This window comes from Calypte anna, chromosome 8 (genome assembly GCF_003957555.1).
Source record: "Calypte anna isolate BGI_N300 chromosome 8, bCalAnn1_v1.p, whole genome shotgun sequence".
Classification (NCBI taxonomy): Eukaryota; Metazoa; Chordata; class Aves; order Apodiformes; family Trochilidae; genus Calypte; species Calypte anna.
The window spans coordinates 4,782,435-4,800,002 of record NC_044254.1 but is presented as its reverse complement, the minus strand read 5'-3'; the positions used below and the strand labels follow the sequence as shown (position 1 = coordinate 4,800,002).

The 17,568-nt window shown below is 49.2% G+C and overlaps 1 protein-coding gene across 1 annotated transcript in view; it reads right to left on the bottom strand.

Annotated features, from left to right (window-relative positions):
- Positions 1 to 696: 696 nt before the first annotated feature.
- TNR (tenascin R) overlaps positions 697 to 17,568 on the bottom strand; it is a 30,267-nt gene continuing 13,395 nt past the window's right edge. Inside the window, exons 7-21 of the mRNA XM_030455269.1 lie at positions 16,863 to 17,048; positions 14,549 to 14,638; positions 14,176 to 14,439; positions 13,127 to 13,402; positions 12,896 to 13,015; positions 12,280 to 12,423; positions 11,553 to 11,672; positions 10,939 to 11,076; positions 10,227 to 10,357; positions 9,132 to 9,264; positions 5,891 to 6,042; positions 4,872 to 4,968; positions 3,560 to 3,721; positions 1,125 to 1,288; positions 697 to 816 (exon numbers count right to left, since the gene is read on the bottom strand). Coding sequence (XP_030311129.1) covers positions 697 to 816; positions 1,125 to 1,288; positions 3,560 to 3,721; positions 4,872 to 4,968; positions 5,891 to 6,042; positions 9,132 to 9,264; positions 10,227 to 10,357; positions 10,939 to 11,076; positions 11,553 to 11,672; positions 12,280 to 12,423; positions 12,896 to 13,015; positions 13,127 to 13,402; positions 14,176 to 14,439; positions 14,549 to 14,638; positions 16,863 to 17,048 — 2,297 coding nt within the window. The remainder of the gene's footprint in view (positions 817 to 1,124; positions 1,289 to 3,559; positions 3,722 to 4,871; positions 4,969 to 5,890; positions 6,043 to 9,131; positions 9,265 to 10,226; positions 10,358 to 10,938; positions 11,077 to 11,552; positions 11,673 to 12,279; positions 12,424 to 12,895; positions 13,016 to 13,126; positions 13,403 to 14,175; positions 14,440 to 14,548; positions 14,639 to 16,862; positions 17,049 to 17,568) is intronic.

Below are 17,568 nucleotides of genomic sequence, written 5' to 3'. Positions count from 1 at the left end.
TACAGTGCATAGAGGAGGGATGACCACTCCATCCCTGCAAGTGTTCATGGATAGATTGGATGGGGCTTGGAGAAAAATGATCTAGTGAAATGTGTCTCTGCCCATTAGACTAGATGATCTCTAAGGTGCCTTCCAACCCAAACCATTCTATGGTGGTTCTGTTACCAGGCCAGAAAGAGAGATGGGCCTCTGCCTGCTGGAAGAGTTGATGCCTACAGGATGGCATGAAGCTTGGAACATCCCTGCTAGAAGGGGACAGGAAGGCAGGGAGAGAATGGGTGTCCCTTGCCAAGACTGGGATGGAAATGGTTGTGCCATGGTCCCTGTGGGGAAAGTTTCTGCCAAGAGCTTGGGGACAAACATTTCTAACAGGTTTTGCTGGGGATTCCTATGCCTTTAAAAAAAATATCAAAATCTGTCTCTCTCTTTCTCTATCTTTCTTCTCATGTTAAGGGCCAGGGTATTGGGGTGGGGAGACTGGAAATTTGGTATTCTCTGGGACAGATGCAAAGCAATGAGGTCTTTCCTTTCCCATGGACTTTGCTTGTGACGTGGGACCCTCCAGCACTCATGAGGGTCAGGTTGCTATCTCAGACCAGTAGAATTTTTTTATATTTTTCCCCTTTTCATATTATAAAATACAAACAAATGACAGAAAAGGTCAGGTGGTGGGAGGCAGGAGGGAGTTGAGCTGTCTCAGAGGTGTAGGGACCGTCGCTTCCTCCCAGAGATGTTACGGTGGTTGTAAGGTCGCATCTTCATTTCCACAAAGGGGATGGAGAACTCATGGCCTTTCCAGTGGTACCAGTTAATCCCCTGGGAGAAAGGAGAGAAAGGCACGGGGTAAAGAAAGACCCTAAAAAGAAACAAGAGTGGGAGAGGAAGGAATCAAGGTTGACCACCATGCAGAAACTAGAAGTGGGAGCAAGAAACTCTTCTGCTCGGGCTTGATGGGTTTTTCTTTCACTATTCAAAGTCTTGATATTTATTTATTTTTTTTTAATTCGCTTGACAAGATGCCACCATGGCAGCCATCAGGAGGCATGGAGTGCCAGCCATGCAGCCCTAGCCCTTGCTTGGCCTTGCTGTCATTCTTGATGATGAAATGCTGAAGGGTTCCTTACCTGACTGTGCCGGGACTCTCCGTACTTGCCGTTGAGGTTGGTCCTGTGGCAGTTCTTATACCACCAGGCCCCTTTGTAGGACATGGCACAGTTGGTCACAGCAACATCATTGTCCCTGTCCTTGGTGGAGAAGGGGCGGCCCTGGTGATAGGTGAGGGAGTCCCCTGTGGAAAGAAGTGTCCTTAGGGGTCACGCAGCCCCAGCCATCTGGTCTTTTCAGAAAGAAACAGGAGATTCTGGTCTATGGGGTAGCCTGTTGGTTGGCAACTCTAAGGAACTGAAAGTGTGGGAATAATGTTAACTGGGATTGCTGACAGTGGGTTCACCTGGGGTCCTCTACTCTTGGTACCTGTCCTGGTTTGAGAGGACCAGGATAGAAAAAAACCTGGGACATCACCAGCAGCCACCAGCCTGTTGATGTGGCAGTGTTAATGGGCAGCAGCTGAGCTTATGGGAGGAGAGGATGAGTCAGTGACCCAAATGGACCAATCACAGAATTCCTTCCCATGGTGCTCAGTATAAAATGGCTCCCAAGAGAGCCCTCTGCTGGCTTTTCCAGGTGGTGTCCTTGCTGGGTTAATGCCTGTCTGTCACCCCTCTTGCTGCTGCTCTTTGTTTCCTCACCAGAGAAGATCATTCACCAGGACAGGTCACCTTCCACCTTCCCAAGAAGATCATTCACCAAGACAGGTAACCCTCTTCTTTCCCAAGCAGGACTGCTTTGGTTGCTCTAATATTACTGAGAATTGTCACTTAGACCCTGGACTTGTGACCCTCATCTACTGCTCAGATCAGTGTGGGACTTTTCTGGTTGGGAAGTAATTACCACTGAGGAGTGCAAGTTCCATATTTACATATTTGTAATATACATTTGTAATTTCCTAATACTACCTCATTAGACCTACACCAAGTTTTTTCTTCCAACCTTAAATTACCTCTTTCTCCTTTAATCCCTTCTTCATCTTTCCCTGGGAGGGTAAGTGGGGAATAACAGAGAGAGAATCTGTCACTAGGTAGTTACTGTCTAAAATCCTGACAGTGCCCCATAGGGGACCTTAGAGGCTGCCTGGGTTAGGCAGGTAAAATGCTGTAGGATTTTTGGATCTGAATGTCAGTGTTTCAGAAACAAATTAAATCCTAGATTTGGGCATCTCTGATTTCCTAAAGCCTGACTCTGCTATGTAACTTTAGGATATTGTGCTAAAGGGCATGGTTCAGTGGAGGACTTGGCAGTTGTGGGTTAACAGTTGGACTTGATGTTCTTAAAGACCTTTTCTGACCCCAATGATTCTCTGATGCTTTCAGCCTCTTTCCCTCCTGTTAGCCAGATTGAACTTCTTCTCCCAGAAGAGGCCAAGCATTGACCCCTGGAACCAAGATCCTTGGCTTTCTATTTTTCCTTTGTTGTCTTATTCCACCAAACTCATCTCTCCTTGTTACTAAAGCTGCTTTTGTATGGAAGGAGAGCCAGAGTGAAATGGGGTCATTGTTACAGCTGAGTGATGGACTTACAGAGGATGTTCTTAACATACTCCTTGGTGTCCCCTAAGAAAATACAGAGTGGACCCACACTTAGTGGCTGTGTGCAGCCCAGCCACTGAGAGGCTTGGTAGAAAACCTTTTGGCAGTGAACTCTGGTGAGATTTGGCTCTCTCTGCTCCAAGTGGAGCAGAAGCTCCTTGGTTGGATGGCTAGAAGAAGAGCTTAGATGGGGAAGAGAAGGTGGTTACACCTGCAGCCCATACCATTTTTGGTAACAGATTGGGTGCCTCATGCCCTGGGGCTCAAGGTCAGAGCAAGGGCTGTGTTGCAGGCAACCAAGATCCCTGGATAGGTGAACTTCTGCATCTTAGATGTGGCATGGGGAACCTGGCTGATTATGTGACAGTGAAGTTTTGTATGGATCATGGAGGACTGCAGTCACAGGGCATGTCTATCCCAGCTCCAGGGGCTGCTATGGCTTCTTGAGAAAGAATCTCCCTCTCTTCATCACCTACCATTTTCTGGTGGCCCAAACCAGGTGTTGCTGCATCAACTGACCAAGAAGGTGGGATGATGCCCTTGCAAAACTGGCCAGTGTTTGGCCTCTACAGGAGGAAGCAGTGCAGAGGATGTCAGCTTTCTCCATGGCTGTGGGAGGGAGATGAACACACCCTCCAGTGTGACATAAATAGCAACCTGCTGTGCTTGCCAAGTGAGATGTCCCCTCTGATGATTGACCTAGTTATCTGGACAGCTATGCCTCTGATATTTAAAATCTCATCCCCAATGGAAAATTCCTGCTGTCCTTAGTGGCCTGATTTCCATGATGGAAGGCAGGAAGGGTTTGCATTTTGCTTCTCCAAGTACCCTTTGATGTTGGGATCTCCTTCACAGTTTCAGACTCACTGGTCTAAGGATTTCCCTACAACCCATTATTACCACTGAGATAATACCTGAAGTGCCATTGTAGTCCCCAATTCTCAGCTTGTACAGGGTCCTGGAGTCACCAATGGAGAACTTGTCATAGTAGGCATAGGCTGCTTCTTGCCCATCCCTCATGTCTATTCGCAACTCGTAGCGGCCCTGGGATGTGATCTTGTGGATGTTGTCCAAGCCTGGTGAGACACACAGTGAGACACCCCGTGAGACCAGGTGCTTTGTGAGCAAACAAAAAAAAAGCTTTAGGCAAATAAAACAGCTGTGGGAAACGAGGGTGAGGAGGTAAACCAGAGATCTACAACTCGAGCACAGATCCTATGAGGAGAGGCTGAGGGAGCTGGGGGTGTTGAGGCTGGAGAAGAGGAGGCTCAGGGGAGACCTCATCACTCTCTACAACTCCCTGAAAGGAGGTTGGAGCCAGGGGGGGGTTGGGCTCTTTTCCCAGGCAACTCTCAGCAAGACAAGAGGGCAGGGTCTCAAGTTGTGCCAGGGGAGGTTTAGGTTGGAGATTAGAAAGAATTTCTTTCTGGAGAGGGTGATCAGGCATTGGAATGGGCTGCCCAGGGAAGTAGTGGATTCTCCGTGTCTGGAGATATTTCAAAAGAGACTGGATGTGGCACTCAGTGCCATGGGCTGGGAACTGCAGCAGTAGTGGATCAAGGGTTGGGCTTGATGATCTCTGAGGTCCCTTCCAACCCACCCAATTCTGTGATTCTATGATTCTATGATAACTTTTCTGGTTAAACCTTTGTCTCTCCTGGCACTGGTGAGGTCTGAGCTCAGGTTTCATCACCTTGTGACTATCAGGGGTGGGGTTTCTCCCAGGCTTTCTCCCTGCTACTGAAGCTGGGGGCATTCATCTGTGGATTCTTGGGGCTCCTCATGTTGCTGAGTGTGTCTATGCTGCAGGGCCAGCCTTGGATCATGATCAGGTTTTGGGGCAGTGCACTCCATTTCAGAGCCATGCTGAGTCTCCCGTTTAACCCTTTCCTATTTTCTTTGGACACCTGGCTTGCTGGCCATCCATGAGCTGTAGCTGCCACCTATGCAACCTGTAGTCATCCAAGAGAGGATGATGGGGTTTGGTTCATGAAGCATACCCCATGCATACCCCCTTCTCTCCTAGAAGCAAATTAGGGAGCTGCTGGCTTTCATGGTGGGCTTTTATATGGTGGTATGCCCACAGGTGACCTGCTAATGTACAGTTGAACAGAAGGAGAGCTTCTGTTGAGATGAGAGAGCTGAGAGTTGGGTGAGCAGTACAGTATACAGGGAGCTTGGGTTTGATGTGTCCAGGGAAGAAAACCAGTGAAAGTCTTGTCTTACCCAGCCAAAACTCATCCTCCAAGTTTCCAAAGCCAACCCGGTAATCTGCCCATTTCCGGAAGAAATCTGTCAGCCCATTCTGCCTCCTCTGGAAGACCTGCAGTGGGGGAAGATCAGGAGGAAAACCAGTCTGGAAAAGGGAAGGGGGATGGCCTCACCAGGCTTTGGGCCACATGAGATAAATCCAAAACTTTATTTCTCCATCGTGCCTTCCTGTGGAGAAAATTGCCATGTACGTCCAGTTAGTGTTAATTACAGGTCTGCAATTAATTCCTGAGCAGATGGATAGACTGAAGAAATGTTAGGGGATATCCAAGGCAAATCAATGGTATTATAGGAAGGAATTGCCCTTCTGCTCCACTAAACACATGGTGCCTCTGGTTTTCTAGCCTGTGATTCTGCTTTCAGATGGCTCTTTCTGCGACATCCAAGGGGATGCTTGGGTGGAGGGAAATTTCCTGGCTAAGGTTAACACCTGTGCTAAAAATGGCATTTGAGGAGGCCCTTTTTTTTATTTTTGGAGGGGGGTTATACATCTAGTGGACTTTTGCATGGGGCATGTAAGTAAGCATTTGACATGAATAAAGTGAAAGCACTGGAGCATTATTTACTTAAGCTGTCAAGTCCATCTACAACAAGACAAGTGGTGCTTGTGCAATTCAGGAGCCAAGCAGGCATTTGCCTCTCAAATGCTCCTGTGCAGATTCAATCTGGGTGATGCCTGACACCCTCCCACTGCAGACAGTAAGAACCATTTCCCCAGGAAAGCTATCAGCCATTAATTCCACTTCTAGAGCAGTAAATCAGCTTCACTGTCCAGAAGAGCTGCAAACACATCAAATAAATCAACGGGCATTTCTCCAAGTGTGATTATTATTGCTGGACCAGGGGCCCTTCCCAGTGGTGTGAGAAATGAAGTGTTGCTTCACAGCCTGGTGTTTGGCTTTGCTGGGAGGAATAACCAGGGCTTTGGGTACTTTGCCATGGGGACAATGTGTGGGGTCACCAGGACTACTCACGATCCAGCCGCCACCATCGGTGGTCATGTCACAGTACACCTGCACCCTCTGGCTGAGGTCCCCGTTGATAGAGATGGTGTAGATTCCACTCAGTGTGTCTCCATTCATCAGGTGCTGGGCACAGTCCTGAGGGTTTGCAAAGACTCTGCCACCTGCAGAATTAAAAAGGGAAAAAAAAAACCCACCAAAATTTAAGCAGGGTGAGACCCTTTCCGTGAGTCTCAGGCCCCAGGAGTTATGATCCAGGAAAGGTCTGATTTGGCTTCTGTGTCCCAAGTTACTCTGTGAGGTGGTCAGACTTTCTATCAGCCTATATCAGAGGGTTTAATGGAAAAGAATCTATGCAGATATTCATTTCCCATATGTCCTGTGGAAAGGTATGTGGTAACATCACTATGAATGATGAAGGATGTCACTTCTTGGATCATATTTTTGCACTGTGACTGAAACCCTGGGGTTTAAGCTGTCACCAGCCTATTTAAGCAGCTGTGAAAATACCTAAACCCGTTCCCTGCTCAGGATTTCCAGCTCCAAACAAGGTTTATGTCTTCCCTGGTTCCAGCAGGATTCTCCTGATCCATGCCCTTGGAAATGAGGCTGGACTTATACCAAGCTGATTGTTACTTATACACTGAGCAGAAATCAGGATGTGTGAAATGCTACAGATGGGCAGCATGGGCCATGTGATCATGGTCCAGGCATCCTCTAATGAAAAAATGTCTCATGTGGGGGGTCAGAGTTTGAGAGTCTTAGCTATGAAATCTCAGCACTATTGGGTCTGTACTCGGTTCAGTTTTTCTTACTTAAAACAAAAGGGGGAACTACATTTTTTTTCCTTTGCTGTTGGTTTTTATGGGTGATGAGGTAAATAAGGGCAGAGCTGGCAACATGGATGTGGCTTTTGAGGCTGTCTCAGTTATGTGTTGAGAAGGTGCAAAGGACATGGTGTGGGCATCTGTCACAACTTCATCATGCCCTTCAGGACCAGGGTACAGCCTCTTCTCTGTAATTTCACTTTTGGGTGTTTTCTCCCCACCCTTGGGACCTGAAGACTCCAAAGTTGTGGCTGCCCCATCCCTGGCATTGTTCAAGGCCAGGCTGGATGGGCTTGGAGCAACCTCATCTAGTGGGAGGTGTCCCTGCCTATGGCAGGGGGGTTGGGACCAGGTAATCTTTAAAGTCCCTTCCAACCTAAACCATCCAATGATTCTGTGATTCTACAAGTGATTGTTTTACCCAAATGTTGAAAATCTCCTGTTTTTTTTCCAGTCTCCATAGCTGGTGGCACACAGCTTAGTGAGAGGGTTCATATTTTGTGGCATCCAACATTGAAAACTACTTCAAAGACAACAAACAACTTCAGGCTCCCTTGAGTTCTGCAGAGATTACTTGTTTCTTAATTTATATTCATATCTCTAAGAGCCAAGGAGACCTTGAAAGACATTTCAAGCCACCATAAATTATAAATACTGTATGTTTCTTCCTTTTGTCCCATCTGTGTACAATTCCCCAAGAACCTTATGCAAACATGAAACAAAGCTGCCGAGCTATTAATATGTCAGTGGGAATGGAAGAACCCCAGGATGTGTACTGTGAGCAGAAGGAAGGAAAACAATTTTAAATTAAGCCTGGCATGGGGTTTTTGTTTGTTTGTTTGTTTTGGTTTGGGGTTTTTTTTAGTCCCCTTAAAGACAAGTCATTGCAAAGTGCCCTGCTATGCTGTGAGGTGAATCCCAGATCTTAACTCTGGAGATGCTGCCCATGGTTTGCATTGCCTCAGTGTTCATTCCTGGGTTTTTCTATCTCCTTGATACATGGGTTAAGTGGGGAGAATCTGTTTTTTTGCCTATTTTCAATTTAAAAGCAAATTAAACCAATGTTGGATGCTGCATAATCTGTCAGTGGTAACTCTACCACTGCAGAGGGCTGACATTTGTGTTTAATGGAAATAGGCACCCTCCTGCTCAATGGGGCAGGTTTCTGCTGCTTTATCCCATCTGTAGTTCCATCCTGGGCTTCTGAATAGCCTCAAAGATCACAGGTATTTTCCCATTGCCTGCCTGAATTGTGCTGGCTTTATGTGCCTGTGTAAGAGGTGAGAATAACAGGAAGGGCTGGGCTGGAAATGCATTAGAGAAGAGTCTTTGTTGATGTAAATAATTTCTATTATCTCTTAAAAGTGGGTGGAGAGACCTTTGCATGTAACTAGGATAGGGTCTGGTATCCACAGAAGAATCAAAGACAACTCTCCTAATTGATCTGGCAGAGTAGATGGGAGGAATTTTGGTAACCTCTCCAGGTTTCTTAGTGCTTTTGAAGCCCAAGAGAAACACAATTGGATTCAGCCCTGAACAGCATGCACTTTGTCTGCTAAGTGCCCTGGCCTAGAAAGGCTTTTCAGAGAAGGTGAGGAACAATGTGCTTTGGAGGGTTTCTGTTGTTAATGGTTGCAACAGGTCAAGTCCATGGTGACATTTTCATGGGACCTTCACTCTTGCAGGTGTAAGCACACCATCTGGGGAGGGTTGTGGTGGCTGTAGATGTTCACTGTTTGATTTGGAGAGGAAACCATTCCTATTGCCTTAGAGTAGTGTGACTCCTCTAGAATTAGAGGGAGGAATAATGCAATTAGATGAAATCAGTGGGACTGCAGTCTGGTGGGCATGTTAGTTCTGCTTGTGACTCACTGATGGTGCTGGACATGCACCTGATTGATATTTCAAGGTCAGGTTGGATGGGGCTCTGAGCAACCTGATCTAGTTTCAGATGTCTCTATTTATTGAAGAGGGGTTGGATTGGGTGTCTTCTAAAGGTCCCTTCCAGACCAAACCATTCTGTGATATGTCTGAGAGACTGGGCCATGTCTACATAATGGAGACACCAACTGAGCTCCTCCCCTCTCACTCCACAGGCATACCTATTGTTGACAATTGTGGGGTTTTTTTTAACTCTTACTTATACACTTGAGGAGAGGCAGGAGCAAGGCAAAGGGCAGGGTAGATGGTTCCTGGTATTGAGACTCAAATCCTCTTGCTCTGGGCTAGGTCTTGTGTTTGTACTTCAGCCTTTAACATTTTGTAGCACAGCAGCACTGTGGGTCCTGATAAATCAAAGTGCCTCTCTGTGGGTCATGGTGAAATGCTGCTGAAGGAGGGAAAGCTGATCAAATCAGTCTGTGTTTACCAGCAGGGTGTGTGGGCTCAGCCCTTCCAAGCCTAGTGAACGTGGTGTGAGTCCTCACCTGTGGTGAAAGAGGTGGAGATGGAGCCGCTCCGCATGGCGTTTTGGGCAGCCTGGAGGTGCACAGTGTACTCTGTGGTCTCAGAAAGTCCCTCTAGGCGAATCCATGTGTCTTCAGCATCCACAATCAGCTCCTGTACATGGATCCCAGAAGGAGGCAGACACCATGAGCAATAGATAAGAAAAGTGATGGGGAGCCCAAAGGGCAAATGAGGAGGGAAGGGGAACCATAAACTACCGTAGCCTTGGCTGAGGAGCGTGGCTGTAGGGTTGGTTACACCCTTCCACTAAGTTAATGTGAGTTCAATGAACATATTCAGCTTTTTGGGGTAGTCCCAGTAGGAGAAAACGAGTTGGTTTGAATGCAGGAGGTGTAAATGCAGTCTGTGGGTTCTGTTTCACCCACGCTGTAATGACACATGGGCATGACAGGTTGCCCAAGCAGTGCAAGGCACAGAGCTTGGGCCAAACCTGGTTCTCAGCAAGTTCTGACTCTGCCAGTTCCTGTCATGTTAATTTTTCTGGTCATCAGCCAATGCTACGTAACTTTTTATTGAACCTCTTCTGCTAAGCTGTCCCCGGCCAGCCAGCCAAACCAGCAAAGGAAACAAGACTATTTGCAGTGACATATTTCTGATAGCATTTGCAACAGCTCTTACAGACAGGCAGATATAGACACCCTCATTAAATAATCAAATATATTGTAGTGTGGGATTAATTAACTGTCTTGCCTATCTTCTTTTTTCAAGAAGGGCAAGTGGCATTTTTAGCATCTCTGTTTGCTGGGTAATTGTATCCTGCCTCAGCTTGCTCATATGTCAAGTTGTGAATTTCTCTGGTTCTTCCTAAATTTCCAGGCATGCTTTCTGTGCCCAGACCTGCAGGTGTGCATGAACATTTTGCCCTGATCAATCTTTCCCTGCTTATCCCAATTTATCTAAGGTATTCCTTATGCAGGAAGTAGCTGCCCTTCTGGCCTCTCCCTGACTTGGTGGGTGTCGTTCTTTTGCTTTGTTGAGTTTCTCCTACTCATTTCTCCAGGGCCATGTTATACCTGAGCTGTCTGAGTCTCTTTCTGTGTAAAGGGCTCACTGACCTTACGGCTGCTGTTGGTGGATCTGTAGGTCATGATATAATTCTCAATCTCTCCCAGGGGAGGCACCCAGGAGAGCAGGGCACTCCGTCGGGTCACTTCGCTGGCCGTCAGATTTGTTGGTGGATCCAAAACTGCAGAGGTGAAGAGGGACCCAAGGAAGTGCAAGTTTCCCCCCCCACACACACACACAACCACCCCAGCCCTGCTTCCCAACTCAGTGCACTAGGATGCAACCTTGCAACCCTGAGCTACATCCTCACCCTCAGTTTCCAGACCTCATCACCTTGAACCAGAGCTCTGCAAACCTTCTAAAAGTCCTCCTCTACCTGCATGCTCTCTGGAAGGTAAAGGCTCCAAAATTCATGTGCCTGTCAAGCTTCTTGTAAGCAAAATGGGTTCTAGTGCTCTTCTGGACTATGGTCTTGGGCAAGAAAAAGACCTATTCAAGGATTTTGTTGTGGAAACCACATAGAGGGGAGTTCAAAGAAAAAGGGTGAATGGATGCTGAAAGAGTGACAAGGATGGCTGATGCTTGTTGCGACTGAAGTTCTGTTCTTGTGTTGTTCCCAAGACTGGTACTTGGGTGTCCTTTAGGCACATGGTGACTGCTACAGCTGCTCATACATGACAAGAGCTTTGCTGGCTGCTTTTCCTGGGGTGGGTGTATGGCTAGGGGTGGGTAACAGGCAGCAGGGGAGGTGACTGTACGTACGAGTTGTGAAGTTGGTGCTGGTGGTCTGGCTGGTGATAGGCCCATTGGTGGCATAGATAGAGACTGTGTATGTGGTTGTGGGCAGGAGGTTGGTCAGCTGGCGCTCCTGGTTGAGTCCATCCACAACAATTGTTTCTCCTGCAACTGTAAGTGGGAAGAGATGGCTTAATTTAGGTGACCAAAGTGGTTCTCCAAAAAATGTGTGTATGGGTATGATCTCATGAACCAAAGCATTTATACTGCTGAAGCACCAGAAGCTACTGTGAGGCAGCTGAGCTTTAGAGATGGTGTGTGGTCTGAAGGATGGTCATATTTTTCTAACAATCCCTTTATTCCCTTGTTGCTTTATGTCCTTGCAGTAGTGGGTTTCATGGAGTTTGCCACACCTCAGGTTTTGATGGGGTGGGTACTTGCTTTCCCCTGGGCTGCTACTGGGAGGCCAGTGTTAGTAAAGCAGGAGGAACCCAGTCACCTCCTGCAGCCTCTCACTGTGCTCCAAGGCTTGGTGAGGAACGTGTGCTTTGAGACTTGCAAAAGCAGAGCTGGCATATGGGGATGGGGCTGCTGAGATGGGGGAAGGGGTGGAGAGGAGCTGAAGCAGAGCCCCAGCATACCTGTGTGGTGGGTGAGGATGAGGACGTAGCTTTCCACCTCTGACAGCGGTGGGTTCCACTGCAGCAGTGCCTCGGTGGGGGTGATGTTAGTGGCAGTGATCCCCAGGGGGGCATCCATAGCTACATGGGAGACAGATTCAGAGAGGTCAGAGGCTTTAAGAGGCTGGGCTATGAACTGGAAGGGCTTCTTGTGGCCCCTCACTTGTGGTCTTGCCAGCAGAGGCATTATTGCTGGCCTATAGCTGCAGAGCAGAGGTGTCCTAGATTGTGCTGCTCTGCTACCTGGGCTGCTCTTCCACTCTTTTCCTGATACCCAGCCTGGGATTTTAGAGGTGGGGGTTTTAGGTTTTGAGGAGTCTGGGGATAACAGAGGGTTTTATTCTTGCAGCAGATGCTGTTTATGTCAGGCTTTCCCCTGGTTCTTTCTGGAAGTCTGTGCTCCCTTTAGGAAAAGTTGTGGTTGCCCAACATCCCATCTTTGGCTTTCCTATGCCCAGGAAATCATTCCCACAGGTATATCATTCCACCCATGCATAACTGGGAAAAGCTTTGCTTAGACATACTTCAAAAATCAACATTAGGCCCTGGAGAGCTTTTTCTCATAGTCTTCAACTTGCATCAGGCTGGTGTGAGATCCCTCTTGCTCTCAGCTGCCTGATTGCTACTGCCTGGGGCTGGACCTGGCAACCATTTCCTTGCTCCCTGCCCACCAGGAGTTCCTTCCCACCTGTGTGCACAGTGATGGAGGCCACCTCACTCTCCTCCTGGCCCCTCACGCTCGTCACCTCGATCTGGTACTTGGTGGCAGGCTGCAGGTGGTGGAGGACATACTCGGTGGCATCGTTGGTGATGGCAGTGCTGTCTGTCCTCCCTGTGGGGACAGGGCCAAGAGCTTAGGCATCACAGCTCCCCCCCATCCCAGGAAGTGCTCAGGTGTGTAGGACAATACAACAAGCCCTCTTCCAGGGCTGATTCTGGGAGTAACTGGAGACCACTGGGGTTTGTGCCCTATGCTCCACAGGCTCAGCCTTTTCAGCATCATAAGCCAAGGGAGATCAGCTGTGGGAAGCAGATGAGGGAGGTGGGATTTCAGGATTGGGCCCTGAAGTAGCCACCCGCTGGAGGAGCATCCTGCTGCGGGTCACTCTGTGTGCTGTTGTCTGCAGCAGTCCTTTCCCATCCTTGTCTCTGACACCCTGCCCTGCATCCTTGCAGCCTCTTGGTTCATCCCAGCTATTGGTGGCTTTTCCTGGGGGACTGAGGTGATAATGCCCTGGTGGTTTGCTTAGGGGTCTGCAAATGTAGAAAGTGCATGAGCAAGAGTGGTCTGACCCACCCATTACCTTCATTGTCACGATAGGATATCCTGTAGTGGTCGAAGGCAGCAGTGGGAGGGCTCCAGTAGATGATCATGGACTCCTGGGTGATGTTGCCCACCCTGAGGTCCTTTGGTGCATCAATCCCTGGTGAGACAGAACAGAAGCCAAAGCTGTGGGAGGCAGGATCCACACCCTGGTCCCCCACCCACCCTCCTGGTGTGGTCCTATGCTCAGCAAAGGGGTGTTCCGTGGTACCTGTCGTGATGGAGCCCATGACAGGCTCGGAGCTGATGGCACCGTGCATGGCAACCAGTGACACCAGGTATTTGGTGGCTGGCCTCAAGCCAGTCAGGCTGGCGTGCCTGCGGGTGCCATCGAGTGTGAGCTGCTGTGCCTCCTCCTCATCATCCTCATCCTGGGGGGTGTAGGTGAGAACCAGGAGGTCTGCTGGTGGGGATGGATCGCTCCACGTGACATTGACGCTGGAGGATGTCAGGTCGGAGAAGTGGAGCTGTGTGATGGGCCGAACCCCTGCAAGATGGAGAGGGGAGATTGTAACCCTGACCATCTGCAGATCCAGACCATCTGGATCTTGGAGTGTGTTGGGAATGGGAAGCAGAGCTGGGAGGGCCAAAATGGTGTTTTTCTCAGCTCTGCCTGCAAGCACTTTGCATCCCAGAACCATGTGGTGAGTGATGGGGCTGTTGTACTATGGGTGGCGGGTGCTGTCTGAGCTCCTCAACTGGAGGCTTTTCATCCTGAGGCCCTTGTGAGGTCTCTCAAAGCTTGTTTTTTCCTTCTTATGGACACATATAGCACCACAGAGGACAGCTGTTCCCCCAGCCCTGCCTCATCCTAATGGGAGCCTCCAGCCAGACAAGTGTACTCAGTGCTGCTGCTGCCAAGGGAGTGGGATCCCCACACTGGTCGGGCCATCTTCCTGAGGTCCACAGACCTCTTCCCACATGGATAGATTGCCCCCAGCTCTCATTCCCATCACCACCTTGGGAGTTTTGGTGCTGGGAAAATAGTGAGTTAATAGAGGTGCTGTAGAGAAACAAGATAAACCAGGTGCCTCGAGTTGCCAAAGAGTGGGTGTGGGTCCACCTGTGCCTGGTTAGGACAGGCCCCCTATTACCAGGGGGCCAATAAAGGTGGGACACACACCCACAGAGAAGCTGCCTCTTGTGCGAGGCAATGGAGAGGCCAGCAGCTTGTCGAGCCTCAGGAGCAAGAAAGGCTCTTCCTGCTACAAGGTGCAGTGGTCTGTGCCCTTGTCCTCATTCCAGTTCATCCTTCTCTACCTGTGAAAGCATCCACAGTGGCCTCCAGGCTCTGCTGCCGTCCCCTCTCAGCGATGATGGAGATGGTGTACTCCGTCCCAGGCTCCAGCCCTGTCAGAGTCAGCTGTGACTTGTCCTGGGGCACTGTCACCTCTGAAGCCATCCCTGAGGCAGGGGTGAAGGTGACACGGTAGTGGTCAATGGGTCCCATGGCTTTGGTCCAGGCCAGGGAGATGGAGGTCTCCGTGGAAGCTGTCACAAGGAGGTCCCGGGGGCTATCAAGTTCTGTGGGAAAAGATTGGTCCAGGCTTTTGTCCCCATGCACAGATTGTCCCACTGAGACACCTGAGACACCTGGCTGTGCTTGGGGGCATGCAAGATGGGCCAAACTCACCAGTCCTGGCATTCATAGTGGCAGGCACGCTCTGCTGGGTGTCCATCACAGCTGAGATCCCAATGCCGTACTCTGTCCCTGGCACCAGATCTGCCAGTGGGTTGCAAAGGACAGGAAGGAATGTGAGAATAATGCTGGGGTGGGATGAGGTAACCCCCCTGAGGATCCCGAAGGGTGAGCAGCCCCTCCTATGGGTTCGCAGCTCCTCCTCAGAAGAGCTGAACCCTTTTAAGAATCTCCAAAATACCTTTGGATGGAGAATTTGGGTTATCCTAGCTCAGAAATCAGCAATTTAAAAAAGTTGTTAAGGTCTGCTGGAATTGCTGGCAATGAGACAGAAATTGTGTGTGTAAGCTGGGATGGGAAGGAGAAAGTAGCTATATTTGTTGATTCAGCATCAAATATTGTCACAGTGTTGGTGTCTTGGAAAGGTACAAATTATGCAGAGTAAATGAAATGCACATGAATTAGGAAACTTGCAGCGTTTCTGGGAGCTGAATCAAGCACTTCTCCTTGGGGGTGGATGTGTCCTGCAGTGCCTCTTTCAAGGGATGTGGGGATGAATCCCCTGCTAGCTCCTTTCCTGTGCACCTGATGGCTGCTTTCTCTGGGGGACACCTCCATCCATAACTTCTGATGGCTTTATTCCCCTCCTCATGATCTTTCTCATAGGCTTAGTGAAAGCTATAAATCCTCCAGCATGGCCTCTCCCTGCCTTGCCCAGGGACAGCATCCTCTGATGCCACCAAAACCTCTGAGAGGTTGGGAGGGAGAGAATCCCCCCACCCCTGCTCCTCTCCTCTTGCTATGGTGCAACTTTGGTACCAGGTGGAGTGGATGGAGGGGAATTGATGCTCCTGCCCCATGAGTGTCAGAAGAATCCTGGAAAGGAGAAGAGCCTGGGAGAAAAGGGGAGGAGAAGGAAGACATGAGCAGGAAGGAGCATGTAAGCTGATGCCTTTTGTCTCCCAGCTCTTTTAGGTAGAGCAAAATGAGCAATATTTCTGTGAAAATCATGACTTGAAAGAGAGATGTAAGGGGCAGGGCAAGGCTTGCTGGATTTTTAAACTTAAATCTCTCATAAGCTTGGCTCAGAGCCATTCCTCACTGCTTTTCCTGCTGGCAGATCACTGGTTGCTTTCTCACCACAGATTCCCCCAGGTTCTGGGTGGCTGTAAAACCACCAACAGCCTTTATACCACAGGCAACAAGACCTTGGAGGACAGGGCTACCATGTATGTAACAGAGCTGTGGAAGAGACTCATGTGCCAACCACCTTGTAGCCAACCTGGGTATTTGTTTTGCCAGCAGAATGGCTTTTTGGGTTATTTTCTGCTATAATTAGATTTTTTTTTTTCAATTAAATTTGTTTCTTTATTACATAGTGCTCTGAGAGCTAGTAGCAATGCATTTAGGTGATGATGGAGGCACTATATAAAAAATCCTCTCTGCTACTGACTTCACTCTCTGCATCTCTAGAGAGTGTTGGGTGTGGGGAGATGTTTCTTGTAGCTCTGAAGAGAACCTTCATGCTGCCTCTTCCTCCAAGGCAAGCTGGGGCTCTAACAAGAATGGTGTCACCACAGCTTGGGGCACTGTGGTACCATTGCAGCTCTGACCCAGGGAGGAGGATTTGGCCAATTTTTAATGCTCTTTCTCACCTAGAAAGGCAGTAAATGTCTAGAGGAAGGCTAGCAGGGCCCAGCACTGGGTCTCCAATCCCTTGCTGTCCCTTCTTCATTTCAACCCTCTTCTCAAAGCACATCCTCATCATGAATGCAGCAGAAAGCATCCCGAACATTTCTTTTCCCCCCTGCATGCCACGTTTTTCAAGCTCATTTTTCTAATTGCTTTCCTACCCTCCAGCCTTTCTCCTGACTCTGTGCCACTGGACCTGTACCTTGGCATTCAACTGCCCATCTGAGCTTCCTGATTTGGGAATGAACTTGGCCAGCCCAACTCCCCGTTGCTGCCTATTGGGGCATTGGTGCCTCTTTCCCAGTAAGGAAATAAAAAAAGGCTCCCTCTTCATATTTCTTTGTTTCTTGACAGGTCTGTCTAAGACCTGCACAGACCCTTAGTGGAGGTGCATTGCCTGGAAGTTCATCTCCTAGAGGTGCATCACTCATCTTGTGGATGAGCAGCACCCAAATCCAGATCCACAGAAGGGGAAATGAGCTTCATCCCAAGGAAAACCTCCTCTCTGCTAACTAGTAAACTCCAAAATTAGCCTCAAATAAGGGCGTCAGTGCCAATTTGAGCTCTCCATCCCCTTCCCTTCTCGTGAGGAGGGGAAGGAAGGGTCCATGCATACCTGCAAGGGTGGCCCGGGTGGTGGGACCAGTGTCACGTGGCACCAAGACTTCGTGGTAGTGCTCCCCAGCCAGGGTGCTGTAGACCACCCTGTAGCTGTGTGCCTCGGCCTCGCTGTTGTCCCAGGTGAGCTCCAGGCTGGCCGGGGTCCTCGAGCCCACCCGCAAGTTCTTGGGTGCATCAATCTCTGCACACAGAAGGGAGAGAGGCTCTGTCTCACCACTGGGGCCCCAGGAACACCACCCCACAGCCTTGGCAGGGCCCAGAAGTCCTGGGTGGGATGTCCATGAGCTCCCACACACAGCTGCTTCTCCCTGGGATGTGTCCCAGCAGAAAGGGGTGGTGGGAATCTGCTTTTGCCTTCTGCTTGGCGCAGACCTGGAAATACCACCCACTGGATCACCACAGGTGCTGGGGCATTCACAGCACCCCTCAGTAAGTTGCTCTGGGAGCTGATTTCTTGTTATTTGAAAAAGAAAAATGTTTTCTCCTCTGTAAGCATCAGGGAAAGTGAGGAAGTGTGCAGAAGAGAAAAAGGGCTCTGCAGCAGTCACACAGTCGCCTGAGCTGCTCTTAGAAGAACCTTGAGCACCTTTACTGGCTCAGGTCATGCTTAGATGTTGTAGAGAGGGTTTGTTTTTCAGTGCTGCTGAGGATGTGCACCAAATCTGCTCCAGTTGGCACAACAAACCGCAGCTGTGAGTAAT